Below are 15,468 nucleotides of genomic sequence, written 5' to 3'. Positions count from 1 at the left end.
TGTGAGTGGGCTGAGCAGCTCCTTTAGTCAGAGACTGAAACACCCTCGCTGCAGGAAGGAGCGCTTTCGCAGATCATTCATCCCAACAGCAGTTAGACTCTATAACTCCTCAATCACAATGTCATAAGTCACTGGACACTGTGAACATCCACGGTCACCACTTCATGCATATAATGGACCTTCCATGTGTACGGACATGTGCAGGTATATATGTCTGTATACGTATACATATGTATATTTAGTGTGTACATGTGTGTGTGTACATGTCTATAAATAGGAATAGTAGTGGTACAATAGCTATATCAAGCTATATAGTTTATGTCTTCCATATTTCCAACCATATCCATAATCACATACTGTGTATGCTACCATTGTATATAGTGTATTATCTTACTTTTTTCATTGATTGTACTTATTTGTATTTTTGTATTTCCTTCTGATATCTGTACCTGAGCTGAGGTGACGCAAAAATTTCCCCGTTGTGGGATCAATAAAGTCTTGTCTTGTCTTGTCTTGTCTTATCTTATGATTGAAACAAAAGGTTAAAGTCTCCCTCTGGTTGGGGTTTAAATCTGAAAGCAAAAGTTCTCTGAAAGCATGATGGAAGTTTCTAAAAATGACTTCATTAATCTCATGCAAACGTACACTTATCTGGAAAAGCCGTGACATTCTACAGAACATTAATATGATTAACTTCCGAGATTAGAGTTGTCAAGGAATGAAATACTTAGAACATATATTAGAATGAACAGACTTTATTCCATTTGACAGTTGTACAGTATGGGATTAACAAGAAAATAATTAAAATAAATTAAATTAAGGTTTTTAATTTTAAACTGACCAATAAAAAAAGGAAAACAAAACAGAGGTTGCCACTACAAAATACATGGAATATACATCTGAACTCTGTGTCAGCAATAAACACAATAAACTTTACAGGCTTGAAGGTAGATTGAGTGTGAAGTGTGTGTATAAAAGTATGTATGTAGACCTTTTTGTTAAAAGTGTTATTTAAAAAAACAAAAAACAAAAAAAAAACAGAATAATAGTTAAAAGAATGATATAAAATGAATTACATGATGCAGTCTTTAAACTCAGCTGTGCTTGAGAAAGCCAAAGTCAATACTGACAATACAACATCTGACAATACTGCCAGACCAGCTGCCTGAGCTGAGCAGGGAAATCCTTTACAAGGAATAAAACCAGGGGAGTCCAAACACTATCCAGACAAACAAGACCACGACTTATCTGATGAGGACCAAAAACTCCCTCATCCCAATCTTGACTCATCTGCCGTTTCGACAAAACTCTTGAATAAAGGCTGAGTTTCTTGAAAAGTGCAACAAATACGGTAATAGCACTAAATATGAAATAAATTATACTAATCTGCCAGAGCTCTGTCCTGATCTATCATTAAAGTGAAAGTTGTTGTTGTAAGAGGTTTGAATAATGCAATTTTCAAGGATTAAATTACATTTATTTCAGATCCATAATATCATCAGCTAAATGCTAATAGCTAGTGCAGCTAATACAGAGCAATAACAAGGAATAACAATGACATCTTGCATACAAGATAAGGAGAATGAGTTTTAAACCAAAAGAGTAAATGCATTCCATCAGGTTTTAGTCATTCACAGAATACAAGGCAATAGAATAGGAAACAAAACATAGACAAAGGTATATATACATGTTTGTCTAACCACTTGTGCTGTTAGAAGAACTGTTAGAAGAAGGGGAGTGATAAATAAGAGAATGAAGCACATTGTAGTACATAAAGCAGTCTTTAACTTACTTACTTTTGCATGCAAAGTCATTATTTACTGTTAAGATATTGCTGTGTTTGCAGTTTGTGCCACAGGCACACTGACATAGTTTGACACAAACAAACGAGTAAATGTCTGACGAAACCGCTGAAGCAGCTGTTGGAGCTGAGCAAGAATATCCATGACATGGAGGTAAACCAGGGGGTTCAAAACACTATTCAGACACACAAGACCACGACTGATCTGATGAGCACAGAACACTCCCTCATCCCATGTTGGACGCATCCTGTGTTTTATCAAAACTCTTGAATAAAGGCTGAGGTTCTTAAAAATATGATAGGGGATGTAACAAACTGAGAAGAGCAAGATCAAAATGAACAACAACCTTAAGCTTCTTTGTTTCACCACCTTATTAATGGTATTTTTGCGGCAGAGAACAAGAGTCACATGTCCATAGCAGCCAAGAAAAATAAGGAAAGGCATAACAAACCCAGTGAGAGTCCAGCCAACACTGTATTTCAGGTAATCCTCCACATAGTAATAAGAGGTGGTATGGTAGCATTTTTCAGTTTAATTTGTTGAGTTTTTGGGAAAGAGCACGTCTGGAAGACTTTGAGCACTCACCAACAGCCAAACCATGACTGAGATAGCCACAGAGGTACGGACAGTGATCCTTCTCTTCGCTTTCAGTGCATGGACAATAGCCAGGTACCTGTTCACACTTATACAGGTGAGGAATCCAATGCTGCCGTATAAATTCAAGTTGAAGCAGAATCTTGTGATCTTGCAGAAGGCATTTCCAAGTATCCATTTACTGTCCATAAAGTAGTAGGCTGTTAAAAATGGAAGTGTTGGCAGGAATAAAAAATTGGCAATTCCAAGGTTCAGAAGAAAAACATTAATGTGTCCAAGACTTTTCCATTTCTGAAGCAGAGACTTCAGTCCCCATACATTAGCTCCCAGACCAATGATGAACACAAAGGTATAAATAGCAGGCAGAGTTACATGTTCATAGACTGAACGAAACCATTCAGTCGTATTCATTCTGTCTCCTAACATGTTGTCCACAAAAAGTGAAAACCAGATGTACATGTTCTTCCTGCTTGTGACCCTGCAAGTTTGAGATACGTGTGCAAAATCTCATGCATCCATTTCCTTGCTTGTTCACAAGAACAGCTTGTTATTGTCTTTTGAAAATAATAAAATTGTGTGTGTTAGAGTTGATTTTTTTTTTTAGATTGTCATTTGTGCTAAGATATATATAACCTATGGAGTGCCAGGACTGCCATAATGCATTAATTAAATACACCATTAAATAATTAATTAAATGTGGCAATAATTAATTAAAATTGGAATTAATTAATTAAATAAATAGTTATGACACATGTAATTAATTAATTATTGACACATTTAATTAATTATTTATGTATTTCACATTTTAATTAATTATTGACACATTTAATTAATTAATTATTGACACATTTAATTAATTATTTATGTATTTCACATTTTAATTAATTATTGACACATTTAAATAATTATTGACACATTTAATTAATTATTTAATGATATATTTATTTATTTCATTTTGGCAGTCATGGCGCCTGGCTCTCATCATGAAATAATTTTATCTGTCAGCCTCACCCATCAAACTCAGGGGGCGGGGTTAACGCTGATCGAGTCAAAACCATTGCTTTGGCCTGGTGGCCATTGTTTCTAGCACACAACAACCGGCATGTGGAAGCTAACAGAACTGAACTTTGAAAAACCCTGTTTGTGTGTCACCAAATACTGTTTTAATATTTTTTTAGCCGAGAATGTAGTGGTTTAATCTTCATGTGTCTGGTCGGTTTGTCAAGATACAGCCTCTTTGCAAAAGTGCTTCGATGATTTCGGAGATGTCTGCCCAGTCTCACGGCAAAGCGTGGGATAGACCCGCTCACCTCGCAAGAATTAATTAATTAATTTAATTAATTAATTCCAATTTTAATTAATTATTGCCACATTTAATTAATTATTTAATGGTGTATTTAATTAATGCATTATGGCAGTCCTGGCACTCCATAATAACCATTGCTTGTATGTGTTTTGATAAAATGTTTCTTCCATATTAGGTTCCCTACATAAGATGTAGGAAGCTGTTTTGTTGCTACAAGTTTCAATCGTATCTTTAGAAACCACAAGTTCCTGTTTTTAAAAATAGTCGGACTGCTAACTTCTGTTTTTGTATAGAGCGACTTGAGAAGAGATCGCGCCATGTATGGTGTGACAGGAGATGGCACACACACACACACACACACACACTTGCTCATATATGCTTGCCTTAACTGTTATGTGGTTAACTGAACTGTGTGTAGCTGCTTTTTATTTATAAAAGGAGCCATAAGGGAAGTCAGGTTTGAAGCTAACTGAGTTCACATGAAGGATGAATAATTCTAAGACCCTGGCCGGACTTCCCTTGCAAGTGAAACAACAAAGAGCGCTGTGTTGTCTTGCTTTGTTTGCAGTTTGTTGGTCTCTGTTTCAGTGGGGTTTGTTTGAATAAACCCAATAGTGCGGTGTTTTGTCTGTGTTTTTCTGTGTCTCCTTTTTCGCATAGGTAGGCGTGTGCAGCAAATCACCAAACCTGGCACACCTGTCATTCATTAGACACTTTCTTCAGAAGCGTTCTTAAGAAGCTGCCCGACAGAGCTCCAGTGTTGCAGTATTGTCCTTTCTGGAGTGCCTGTAAACCGGCCCGGTTGCCTACTGGAGCTTGTGGATTTATTTTGCTTGTGACTGAATGGAGTTTTGTTTCCTCCCCAGGATTTTCGCTTCTCTGTTTAGCCTCGTCTGGTTCGTTTCCTTCCAGAGGTTTTTGCAGACAGTATCAAGTAAGCTCTACACCTCTCTCTGTAAATTCTGGTTTATGTTTGTTCTCGGTTTTGGGCAAGACCCTCCTAATTCTCATGTTCCTCTCCCCTTAGATCGAGTGCGTTACTAGTGTGTGTTTTGTCCCCTGGACGTCCTGGCTCCACGTTACCATTTACATTCTGTTGCAAATACATTGTTTCTGAAATTCGCCCTCCACTGTTTTTTTTTTTTTTTTTTTTTTTGTCTGTCCCATTTGGTTCTTTAGCCGTCAGAATTATTGTCTGAAGGCCAACAAGGAGACCCAATGGATTTACTTTACCAAGTGGATCATCATGGCCTTGCCGTATTGGTCCATTTGATCAACCTTTGTTATTATTATTTATGTTATTTTATTTTCAGTTCTTACAGACGGGACAGACATGACTAGGGGATAGGAAAGGGAGAAAGAAAGATGAAGGAAAAGAAAAACAGAGGGGAAGAGGGACAGTGAGAAAGGGCACTTAAAAAGAGAAAGCGAGAAAGAAAAAAACTCCTGGATCACCCGTTGAGAGAAAAAGAAGAGAAAACAAGAAAAAAAAGAGAGCAACACAACACCATCGCATTAATCTAGCTAAGTGTAAACCGCAGTAAATACTAAATATTGAATGTTGTGGTGCAGCACTGTGACAAAGTGGCTAGGACAGAATTCATTTGCCATTTGTCACTTGCGTATATTGTTATTCTGTGTTCTGTTATTTTACAGTCAGCCATAATGCTTTAATTTAGACATTGCTGGTGTGACTTCTCTTAACACACAATATTCCGGGTTTTGTTTGTGGTAGCAGTAGTTACATTCTTTACATCCATGCATGTGTTTTAAAGCAAACACTACTAACCATCAGATCATCTGAATTCTCTTCTGTTTACAGGCACATGTCTAGTAAATTATGTTTCTTTATGTTGCTTTGGTTATACTTACCATGGTGTCCATGTTGTGCTTGCAGGTCCTATATGTGAGACAGGTGTATGGGAAGGGCCGCCCACTACTTCCTGTTTATATAGGGTCATGAGGTCAATGATTGCATCACTGGGTGTAACCAAATAGAGGGTTTTTCATTTTGTATAGTATTGTTTGTTTTCTTTAAAGTAGCCTTTTGAGTTATATTGTATGCAGTGTTTTACTTTACAAACTATTTAGTTGAGTAAATGAGTTTGTCAGTTTCATGCATGACTTTATTCCTGTTCTTTGTTTAGAATTGTATTATTTGGTTTGACCTATTTTGTTCAATGGTAGGGACTAACGAGGTCAGGTGTGAGCAAAGTCTTGTATAAAGCCAGTGGGATTTTTGCATGCCTGATTGTTTTATTGTAAAAGGGAGATGCTAGCAATAAAATATGCTTAAAAGAACTTCAATTGTCTGCTAATGCTATTTACTTATCACCTTCCTTGCTGCTTAAGTTATGCTACATCACAAGCACGCAGGACCGACAGCGCACAATGTGCTTTGAGGTAGCAGCCAAGAAAGGTGTAGTTTATGTCTATGGACAGTGAACACCCGTGTGCACACCTGTGTGGATCAGCGCGCTTGTATTCAAAAGGTTTCCCCATGTAATGGTCTGCTAGAGGGTGTAGGGAGCCATAGCCCCGTCCCCCAGGGCATGAAGCAGGAATGGAGGAGATCCAGATGCCAGACATCCAGAGGCCCCAGAGTGCGAGAGCCCAAGGAGGACCACTGGAGGGGCAACCGTGCCACCCTCCTGGGAAGAGCTGAGGAGAGCCCCAGACGAGGGGTCACCCAGCAGCCGCAGAGCAGAAGACAGAGGGGGCTGCACTGGTGTGCCCGCCGGCTCTGCCGGTAGCCAGCTGTGCCAGAGTGAACTAAGCCGCAGGCCCAGAGGCCGGAGGCCCGAGGGCTCCCTACGCCCTGGAAGAGGCCTGACCGACCAACAGGCGCCAGGCCCTGCCAAGTAGCCACCGGGAGTGAGCTGGTACATACCTGAGCGCCCAGCCCCGGACACCAAAAACCACCAACGCACCGACCCCTGAGGGCATCAGCCACCGGCATGGAGTGTGGTGAGGGGAGATGGGCCTGGGAGTTCCCAGAGAGCTGGAGTCTAAGACCCGACCTGACATTAGACACAGACAAACAGGCACACACATGCATTCCCACCCTCATGCACACATATACAAATACTCAGCACTCACCCAACATAATAATAATAATAATGGATTGGATTTATGAGTTTTAATAAAGTTCAAGGCACCCAAAGCGCTTTACAATGCCACTATTCGTTCACTCTCGCATTCACACACTGGTGGAGGCAAGCTACAGTTGTAGCCACAGCTGCCCTGGGGCAGACTGACAGAAGCGAGACTGCCATATTGCGCCATCGGCCCCTCTGGCCAACACCAGTAGGCGGTAGGGTAAAGTGTCTTCCCCAAGGACACAACGACCAGGACAGAGAGGCCGGGGATCAAACCGGCGACCTTCCGGTTACAGATACACTTCCCAACCCCCTGAGCCACGGTTGCCACATAGACACAAATGGACATTGTACACACAAGCACACTCCCCAAACATACTCTATACCCCGGGTCCAGGTACCCTCGCCCCCAGAGGGGGAAACGGCACCTAGACCCAGGAGATGTTACCCTTTCCCCTGCGGTGGAGGAAAGCAGACCGCCCCGGCTCCGCAGCAGTAGGGAGGCCCCGCATCCCAGATCCCAATCGGACGGCCAACACCTCCTCCCAGAGGTGGGGTTGAATAGACAGACCGTCCTCTGGACACCGTTAACGTGCCCACCCTCATGGCCCTATATGTATGTGTTATGTGGATGTCTAAGTTGTGGAATAAAATTGAGGCACAGGTGGCCAGAAGGGGACGAGGGGGGGATGCCTCCCCTGCACCCTGGTGACACATCTGCACCCCAAGGCCCTACTTGTGTGGGTAGGTGTGTGTAAATGACCTCATTAATATTTGGTAAAGTGTTTTGTAAACTTATGAGTGGCTATTATATTGTTGGAGTGAATGCTTTTATTTTGAAAGTCACAGAGCAACAAGGTGCCGTAAATCAAGTGGCGTAAACCATATGGCAGAAGCGCGAGTTTTAATGCACAGAGAGAAGGTGTGCTCTATGGTTAATGGACGGGAATGGGAAAAAGAACGGCTATTAAGGTGCAACACTGAGTCGAAAGCAGTTTCTTAGCACCTGGTTGATGAGGGAACAAGGTTTGTAACAAAGTTTGTCCTGTAGATATGTATTTTGTTGTTTTACGGAGCATATAGCTGCTGACCGCTACTAAGCATAAAGGCTAAGTTTTCACCCACTAGAGGGCGCTAACGTACCTCGTCATGCTTAGGCAGCGATGCAACGATTTCCCTGTTATATGCAATAATTTACAAGTTTTAGTGTTATTTGTTATGTAAGGTAAGGAGAATTAATTTGTGATTAATGAATAAGTCAAAAGGTTAAAGGTAACACACTGTTTGATTTACTAATAGTCTTTTATTCTGTATGTTGTAGCTCTTACGGTGTGTTCACATACACGGCTGTTTAATAAAAGGATTGTGAACCATCAGTTTGAGAGACCATCTTTTCAACCAGGGATGCTACAATAAGAGCTTGACCCCAGCTGAGAAGAGCTCCATCCCATGCTCAGCATCGAGGTCCCAGTTCCACAGCTCCAGACAAGGTCTTCTGGGATCTGATGGTCAACTAAATTGCCCCGTCCTCAGCATGGAAGCATCTGAAGAAGAGACAGAGTTTGCGGAGGATCCCAAGGCCAATGAGGAAGAGGAGCCTCCACACTCTGTTCGTCGAAGGAGGCCTACTTAAAAAATGCAAGCATATCAGGAGGAGGAGGCCCACAAGAAAGAAAAACGGCTTCTCAAAGTTTATGATGAATGGAAAAAACAAGTACGTAAAACACGAGAGCAATTAAAAGGAGACTTAACAAACAATCAAATTGCTTCACTCATGGACATGTTAGAGAATGAAAAGGAGAATGTCATAAAGTTGTATATGGAAATTAGAGAAAACATTACTCCCTCGAGTGGCACAAGGCGACTCATAGACGCATGTGAAGCAGTCACCAGAGACATTATCAAGATTGCTCATGAAAGACTCTCAGGCATAGATGACTATGATAGGGACAAGGTAAAGATACGTCTCCGTGAGCTTCTTGAGCCAGACTATGCTCAGTCCATTTACAGTTCCTCAGTCACGCACTCAAGTAAAAACTCTTCTGCCAGTAAGTCATACTCTGCAATGTCAATAGTAGCTGTTAGGAGAGCAGAAGCTGCAGCAGAGTTGGCAGCCAAAGAAGCAGAGTATGAGGTGTTATTAGAGGAGGAAAAACAAAAGGAAAAGATTCAGCTTTTAGAAGAAAGGCAAAGAAAGGAGCTTGAATCTCAAAGGCGTGAGCTAGAGAAACTGAAGGCTGAAAAGGAGTTAAAGGCTGCACGAGCTAGACTAAGGACCTATGACACTGAGATAAAGAGTGAAATCAGTGCCTCTGATGTTGACTATAGAAACACTGCTCAGAAAGCCCCCACAGTTTCTAATCTCAGTAAAGTCCCTGACAACAATGTAGTGTCTACCTCACTTCCACAAACAGATGTCCTCTACTTAGCACAAGCAGTACAGGATAGTGTTGCATTGAACAGACTGCCAGTGCCAGAGCCCTTCACGTTCACAGGTGACCCAATACAATTCATAGAGTGGAAAGCTTCCTTTACTGCTCTCATTGATAAAAGGAACATCTCACCTGCTGACAAACTGCACTACTTAAAGAAATACATAGGAGGTCCAGTTCGACAAACGCTTGATGGCATCTTCTATAGAAACAACAGTGAAGCATACAGAGATGCATGGGAGCGTCTCAACCACAGGTATGGACATCCATTTGTGGTACAGAGGGCTTTCAGAGAAAGACTGGCAAAATGGCCAAAGATCCAAACAAATGACTCCACAGGATTCAGGGCATTTGCTGATTTCATTCAAACATGTCACGAGGCCATGCCCCACATTGAAGGCTTTAGCATTCTCAACGATTGTGAGGAGAACCAAAAACTCGTTCAAAAGTTACCAAACTGGGCAGCTGCAAGGTGGAATCGTCAGGCCACTCAGTTTATGAAAGAAAGTGGGAAGTTTCCAGGTTTAAAGGACTTTGCCAAGTTCATGTCTTCTGAAGCAGAGATCATGTGCAACCCGATTACATCATTTCAGGCTCTCCACTCTGCAAACTTCACCACAGACACTGGTAAGGGCTGCCAAAAGGACAAAAGGCCCACCTCTAGTGTTCTCCATACCCAGGCGATAACTGAGACTGAAAATAAAGGTCCAAATGTTAAGGCCCCATGCATGTTCTGTCAAAACAACGGACATAAACTTCACAGTTGTCCACAGTTCAATGGAATATTGCTTGAGGAACGAAGGAAATATATAAAGGAGAAAAAACTCTGTTATGGTTGTCTTAAACCCGGACACAGCGCAAAGAACTGTAATTACAGACTTGTATGCGAAGTGTGTAAGAAAAAACATCCTACCTGTCTGCACAACTTCAACTATAACAATGATAAATCAGCCTCAAACCAGCCACAAACTCAGATCAGCACAGAACAGGCTGCAACCACCCTGTCTCTGAATGCAGAAGCCAGTGAACAGTGCGTGAGCACCTCCATGATTGTACCAGTATGGGTTTCTTCAGAGCAACATCCAGGTACAGAAAGGCTTGTTTATGCCCTCCTAGACACACAAAGTGACACCGTGTTCGTTGACCAAGATGTGTCTAATAACCTCCAAGCTAAGGCTACCCCAATAAGGTTGACGCTCACTACACTGCTTGGTAAGGATGTTGTTGTGCCAAGCGAACGCATCTCAGGTCTCAAGGTAAGAGGCTATAACTCCTCAGAAATGATTGAACTCCCTCCTGCTTACACTAAAGAATGTATACCAGTTAACCGCTCTCACATTCCTACCTGTGAAACGGCAAGGCGGTGGAATCATCTCAAGGAAATAAGGAACGAGATTCCTCCACAGCTAGAATGTGAAGTCGGCCTTTTAATTGGCTACAGTTGCTCTAAGGCATTAGCTCCAAAGCAAGTAATCTTAGGAGGCGAGAACGAACCCTATGCAGTTCGCACAGCATTGGGCTGGAGTATTGTAGGCCCGACATCATCTTATGGTGACTCTTCTAGCATGTCTACTGTGTGTCACAGAGTTGCAGTTAAAGAGCTTCCCCTAGTGACTCCAGCTGATGTAATCAAGGTCCTTGAGTCTGACTTTAAGGATAACGACAAGGATAACAAGTCAGTGTCTCAAGATGACATTCTCTTTCTCAACATGTTAAAGGAAGGCATTTACAAAAACACTGAAGGCCATTATGAAATGCCACTTCCATTTAAGGAAATACCTCCACCTGCTGACATCGACATGAACATACCACTTGGAGACCCAGAGGTTAAGAAGGTACAGGCACTGAACACGCTCAAAACAGAGAAAAAAGGTTTATCAGACAAGTTAACAAAGTTTTCCTCATGGTACAAAGCCACCCAAGCCATAGCTCGACTCATTCGCTGTGCCAAGGGAGACAAAACAACAGGCCACAGTACAGTACAAGAAAGACAAAATGCACAATGTGTTATTCTAAGAGACACACAAGCAAGTGAATATGCAGAGGAGATAAGGTTACTAAAGAACGGGAAACCACTTCCACACAAAAGTAAACTGTTTCAAATGGACACTTTTCTTGATACTGATGGACTCCTTAAGGTGGGAGGAAGACTTAAAGATGCTTCATTCTCCTCCATACTGAAACACCCAGTGATAGTTCCAAAAGGTCACCATGTCACTCAACTAATAATAGATCATTTCCACAGTAAGGTGCAGCACCAAGGGAAAGGTTTTACAATCAATGAGATCAGAGTGAATGGATTTTGGATTCCAGGCATCAACAAGGCCGTGGCAAATTTTATACACCAATGTGTGAAGTGTCGCAAACTCAGAAGAGGCACAGAGGAACAAAAGATGTCTGATCTCCCAAAGCAGCGTTTAGATCCATCTCCACCTTTTACATTCTGTGGAATGGACTGTTTTGGTCCTTTTCTAACCAAACAAGCTCGCAAAGAGCACAAGCGTTATGGACTTCTTTTTACATGCCTTTGCTGCAGAGCAGTGCACATAGAAATGTCAGACAACATGACTACAGACGCCTTTATCAATGCGCTCCGCTGTTTTATAGCCATAAGAGGAGCAGTCAGTGAGATTAGATGCGATCAAGGAAGCAACTTTGTCGGAGTCAAAAATGAGCTACAAGAAGCTTTAAAACAAGTGGACTCCAACCGCATTACCACATTTCTTGCAGAGAAGCAGTGTGACTTCAAAATGCACACTCCTCATTCAAGCCATACAGGAGGTGTATGGGAAAGACAAATCAGGACAGTTCGAAACATTCTGCGCTCCACAGTTTCACTTTCATCTGGCAGAATGGATGACGCATCGTTAAGGACATTCTTTTATGAGGCAATGGCGATTGTCAACAGCAGGCCTCTAACGGTGGACAACCTAAGTGACCCAAGCAGCCCAGAGCCCTTGACGCCAAATCACCTGCTTACTAAGAAATCAAAGATATCCCTGCCCCCTCCAGGCACATTCATCAAAGAGGATATTTACGCACGTAAAAGGTGGCGGCAGGTGCAGTACTTATCAGAACAGTTTTGGTCACGTTGGAAAAGGGAGTATCTATCCAACATCGCAACAAGACAAAAATGGCACACTCCAAGGAGAAACTTGAAAGTTGGAGATGTTGTCATGGAGAAGATGGATGATCTACCCCGCAATGAATGGAGATTAGCACGTGTAATGGACACAGTAACTGACAAAGACGGACTTGTAAGAAAAGTAAGGATTTGCTTTGGAGAAAGGAAGACTGAGAAGGGACAATGTTCAAGTAAACGTTATATAGTGGAACGCCCAGTGCAGAAACTGGTTTTGCTATTAGAGACTGTTTAACTGCATTCTAAAGTTTAAGGTTCAATGGAACTATGTGTTATCATACAGTTTAATGGTTACGGGTCATTTCTTCATTAGGAAATCATTATCGCTTCAGTTAATTCCCAGTTAAGCTCTTAATGATTTGGTGGGAGTGTAAATGACCTCATTAATATTTGGTAAAGTGTTTTGTAAACTTATGAGTGGCTATTACATTGTTGGAGTGAATGCTTTTATTTTGAAAGTCACAGAGCGACATGGTGCCGTAAATCAAGTGGCGTAAACCATATGGCAGAAGCGCGAGTTTTAATGCACAGAGAGAAGGTGTGCTCTATGGTTAATCGACGGGAATGGGAAAAAGAACAGCTATTAAGGTGCAACACTGAGTTGAAAGCAGTTTCTTAGCACCTGGTTGATGAGGGAACAAGGTTTGTAACAAAGTTTGTCCTGTAGATATGTATTTTGTTGTTTTACGGAGCATATAGCTGCTGACCGCTACTAAGCATAAAGGCTAAGTTTTCACCCACTAGAGGGCGCTAACGTACCTCGTCATGTTTAGGCAGCGATGCAACGATTTCCCTGTTATATGCAATAATTTACAAGTTTTAGTGTTATTTGTTATGTAAGGTAAGGAGAATTAATTTGTGATTAATGAATAAGTCAAAAGGTTAAAGGTAACACACTGTTTGATTTACTAATAGTCTTTTATTCTGTATGTTGTAGCTCTTACGGTGTGTTCACATACACGGCTGTTTAATAAAAGGATTGTGAACCATCAGTTTGAGAGACCATCTTTTCAACCGGGGATGCTACAATAAGAGCTTGACCCCAGCTGAGAAGAGCTCCATCCCATGCTCAGCATCGAGGTCCCAGTTCCACAGCTCCAGACAAGGTCTTCTGGGATCTGATGGTCAACTAAATTGCCCCGTCCTCAGCATGGACCATCTTTTCAACCGGGGATGCTACAGTGTGGTGGAGCGGGAAGAGGGAGGCAGTCGGGGATGGGGAGGAAAAGAAGGGAGGGGCAAGAAGCCCCTCCCTGGCGCCAGCTGATCCCAGTAGGCACCCCCGTCCTCCGACACCCACCAAGGCAAGGGGGCCCAGGCCGATCCAGACCGGGGCCTACGGCGGCAGCACCGCTAAGCCCCACAGGACCCGGGGCAGCCCACCCGACCCCACCGCAGAGGAAACTTTACCCACCCCATCATTCAATCATCTCCCAGACTACACAAGACAATAGAGACCCAGGTTGAGTTTATTTTCCACCTCTCCTATGTCTCTTTAATAAAGTTCCTTCATCGCAACTCTGTGTCTCCGTGTGTTCTGCTCTCTGAGTCCACTCGCATTTTCTCATAACACTGATTTATTTACTTCAAGTATTAATTAATTAGTTAATCACTGATTGTTAGAAGACAACTAACAGTAGCCACGATTAAGACTAAAGACTGGGAGGTGTCCTTTAGATCTAAAGATAATATTAATTACTTTTTACATATTTCCAAATAATATATCATGATTGTGTTCAACTTATTTACAAAGGGCATATTTTATACAGTGTTTAAATACAGCCTATAGAAAGGTTTAGCTTTGAGCTCAGGTACACTGAAGAAAAAATCAAAATTATCTTTATCATAGTAATTTTTTTAAAAAACTAGGCTATTGTTAGGTCTGTACTCGCAGGCCTTGGTAGCTCAGAGACATCCCCATGAACGAAGCAAGACAATCAGAGTTCAGTCCATTTTAACTTGCGAGACAGTCTCTGGATCCCGTCAATCGTCATTCCCCGAGGGGAGTTCAGACGGTATCTTACTGGCCTGGCTTCAAATTCACGTTCCAGGGCTTTCTTCAGGCGCCCCAGGCATCCTGGCTGTCGACAGATTTTGGTGTGTCCTCACCCTCTTCGGTGGGGGCGATTTTGGGCTCCGGTTTAAAGGACCAAATAAATGTTAGGTCTGCATTTGCAGGCCTTGCTAGCTCAGACACTTATCCCATTGAACAAAGCAAGACAATCAGGGCTCAATCCATTTTAACTTGCAAGCGAAGCCAGTCGGATCAGGATCTTGGAGCTGAATGCTCCTCACTTGATCCGAGCCAGCTCCAAAAAATCAGCATCCTTTCACAGCCTTTAGTCAGTGACATAGTTACACAAACACCTCATTGTAAAACCATATGGTGTGTCATGAAAGCAAAGACACTTTGAGTGTGTGTGTGTGTATGTGCAAACACTTGAGTGCATGTGTGTGTGTGTTTGTATGCATGACTTCCTGGTGGTCATAAAAGGGTCATCTCCCCTCACTCCGTATATGGTTTAACCTCTTTAATGAGCCACCATATACAAGCATAGGTGAGCCCATAAATGGCAGGAAGTAAACATTCCTTACCAAATAAGCAAACCAGAATCTTACATAAAATGTGCCTGCAGTTAAACACTATAGCTAATAGCTTCCCTCACCATCCTAGATGTAGAGGAGGGACAGAAAAATGTCTGAACATGCTGTTCAGGACAAGGTTTACAGTTTACAGGATAATATGATACCTCTTTAGCAGTCCCCAGTAATGAGCTATGCTAATTATTAATGACAAAGCTTAGATGCAGTAGATAACAACTGGTAAATATTGAAAAGTTTATTCATAATGGCCATGAAATGTGCATCAGAGGAATCCACCTAAATTTCACAGTGGCTCGTATGGCAGACAGGAAATCCAAAGGTTTTCTACAGAATACAGAGCTACAAGCTGGCACATGACAGAACAAAAACAAGTTAAATCTTTCACAGGAACTTAAAGGTTAAGAAGAACTATGATTATGTTGTAGAAACTGGAAGTTTGGATGCTATTACAACAGAAGATGATGAAACAATCTGGTGAACCAAAGGACAA

At 41.9% G+C, this 15,468-nt stretch overlaps 1 protein-coding gene and 1 pseudogene across 1 annotated transcript; one reads left to right on the top strand and one right to left on the bottom strand.

The window, feature by feature from the left end:
* Nucleotides 1-631: 631 nt before the first annotated feature.
* On the bottom strand, nucleotides 632-3,018 carry LOC120737341 (annotated as a pseudogene).
* Nucleotides 3,019-7,590: 4,572 nt separating this feature from the next.
* Nucleotides 7,591-12,792, top strand: LOC120737447. Its single transcript, XM_040038149.1, has 2 exons — nucleotides 7,591-7,826; nucleotides 8,122-12,792. The coding sequence occupies exon 2, from the start codon at nucleotides 8,437-8,439 to the stop codon at nucleotides 12,607-12,609; it is 4,173 nt and encodes a 1,390-aa protein (XP_039894083.1). The 5' UTR covers nucleotides 7,591-7,826; nucleotides 8,122-8,436; the 3' UTR covers nucleotides 12,610-12,792.
* The last annotated feature ends 2,676 nt before the right edge of the window (nucleotides 12,793-15,468 follow it).

The sequence above is a fragment of the Simochromis diagramma genome, unplaced genomic scaffold (genome assembly GCF_900408965.1).
Source record: "Simochromis diagramma unplaced genomic scaffold, fSimDia1.1 OVJJ01000061.1, whole genome shotgun sequence".
NCBI lineage: Eukaryota > Metazoa > Chordata > Actinopteri > Cichliformes > Cichlidae > Simochromis > Simochromis diagramma.
This window is presented reverse-complemented; position numbering and strand designations above follow the sequence as displayed.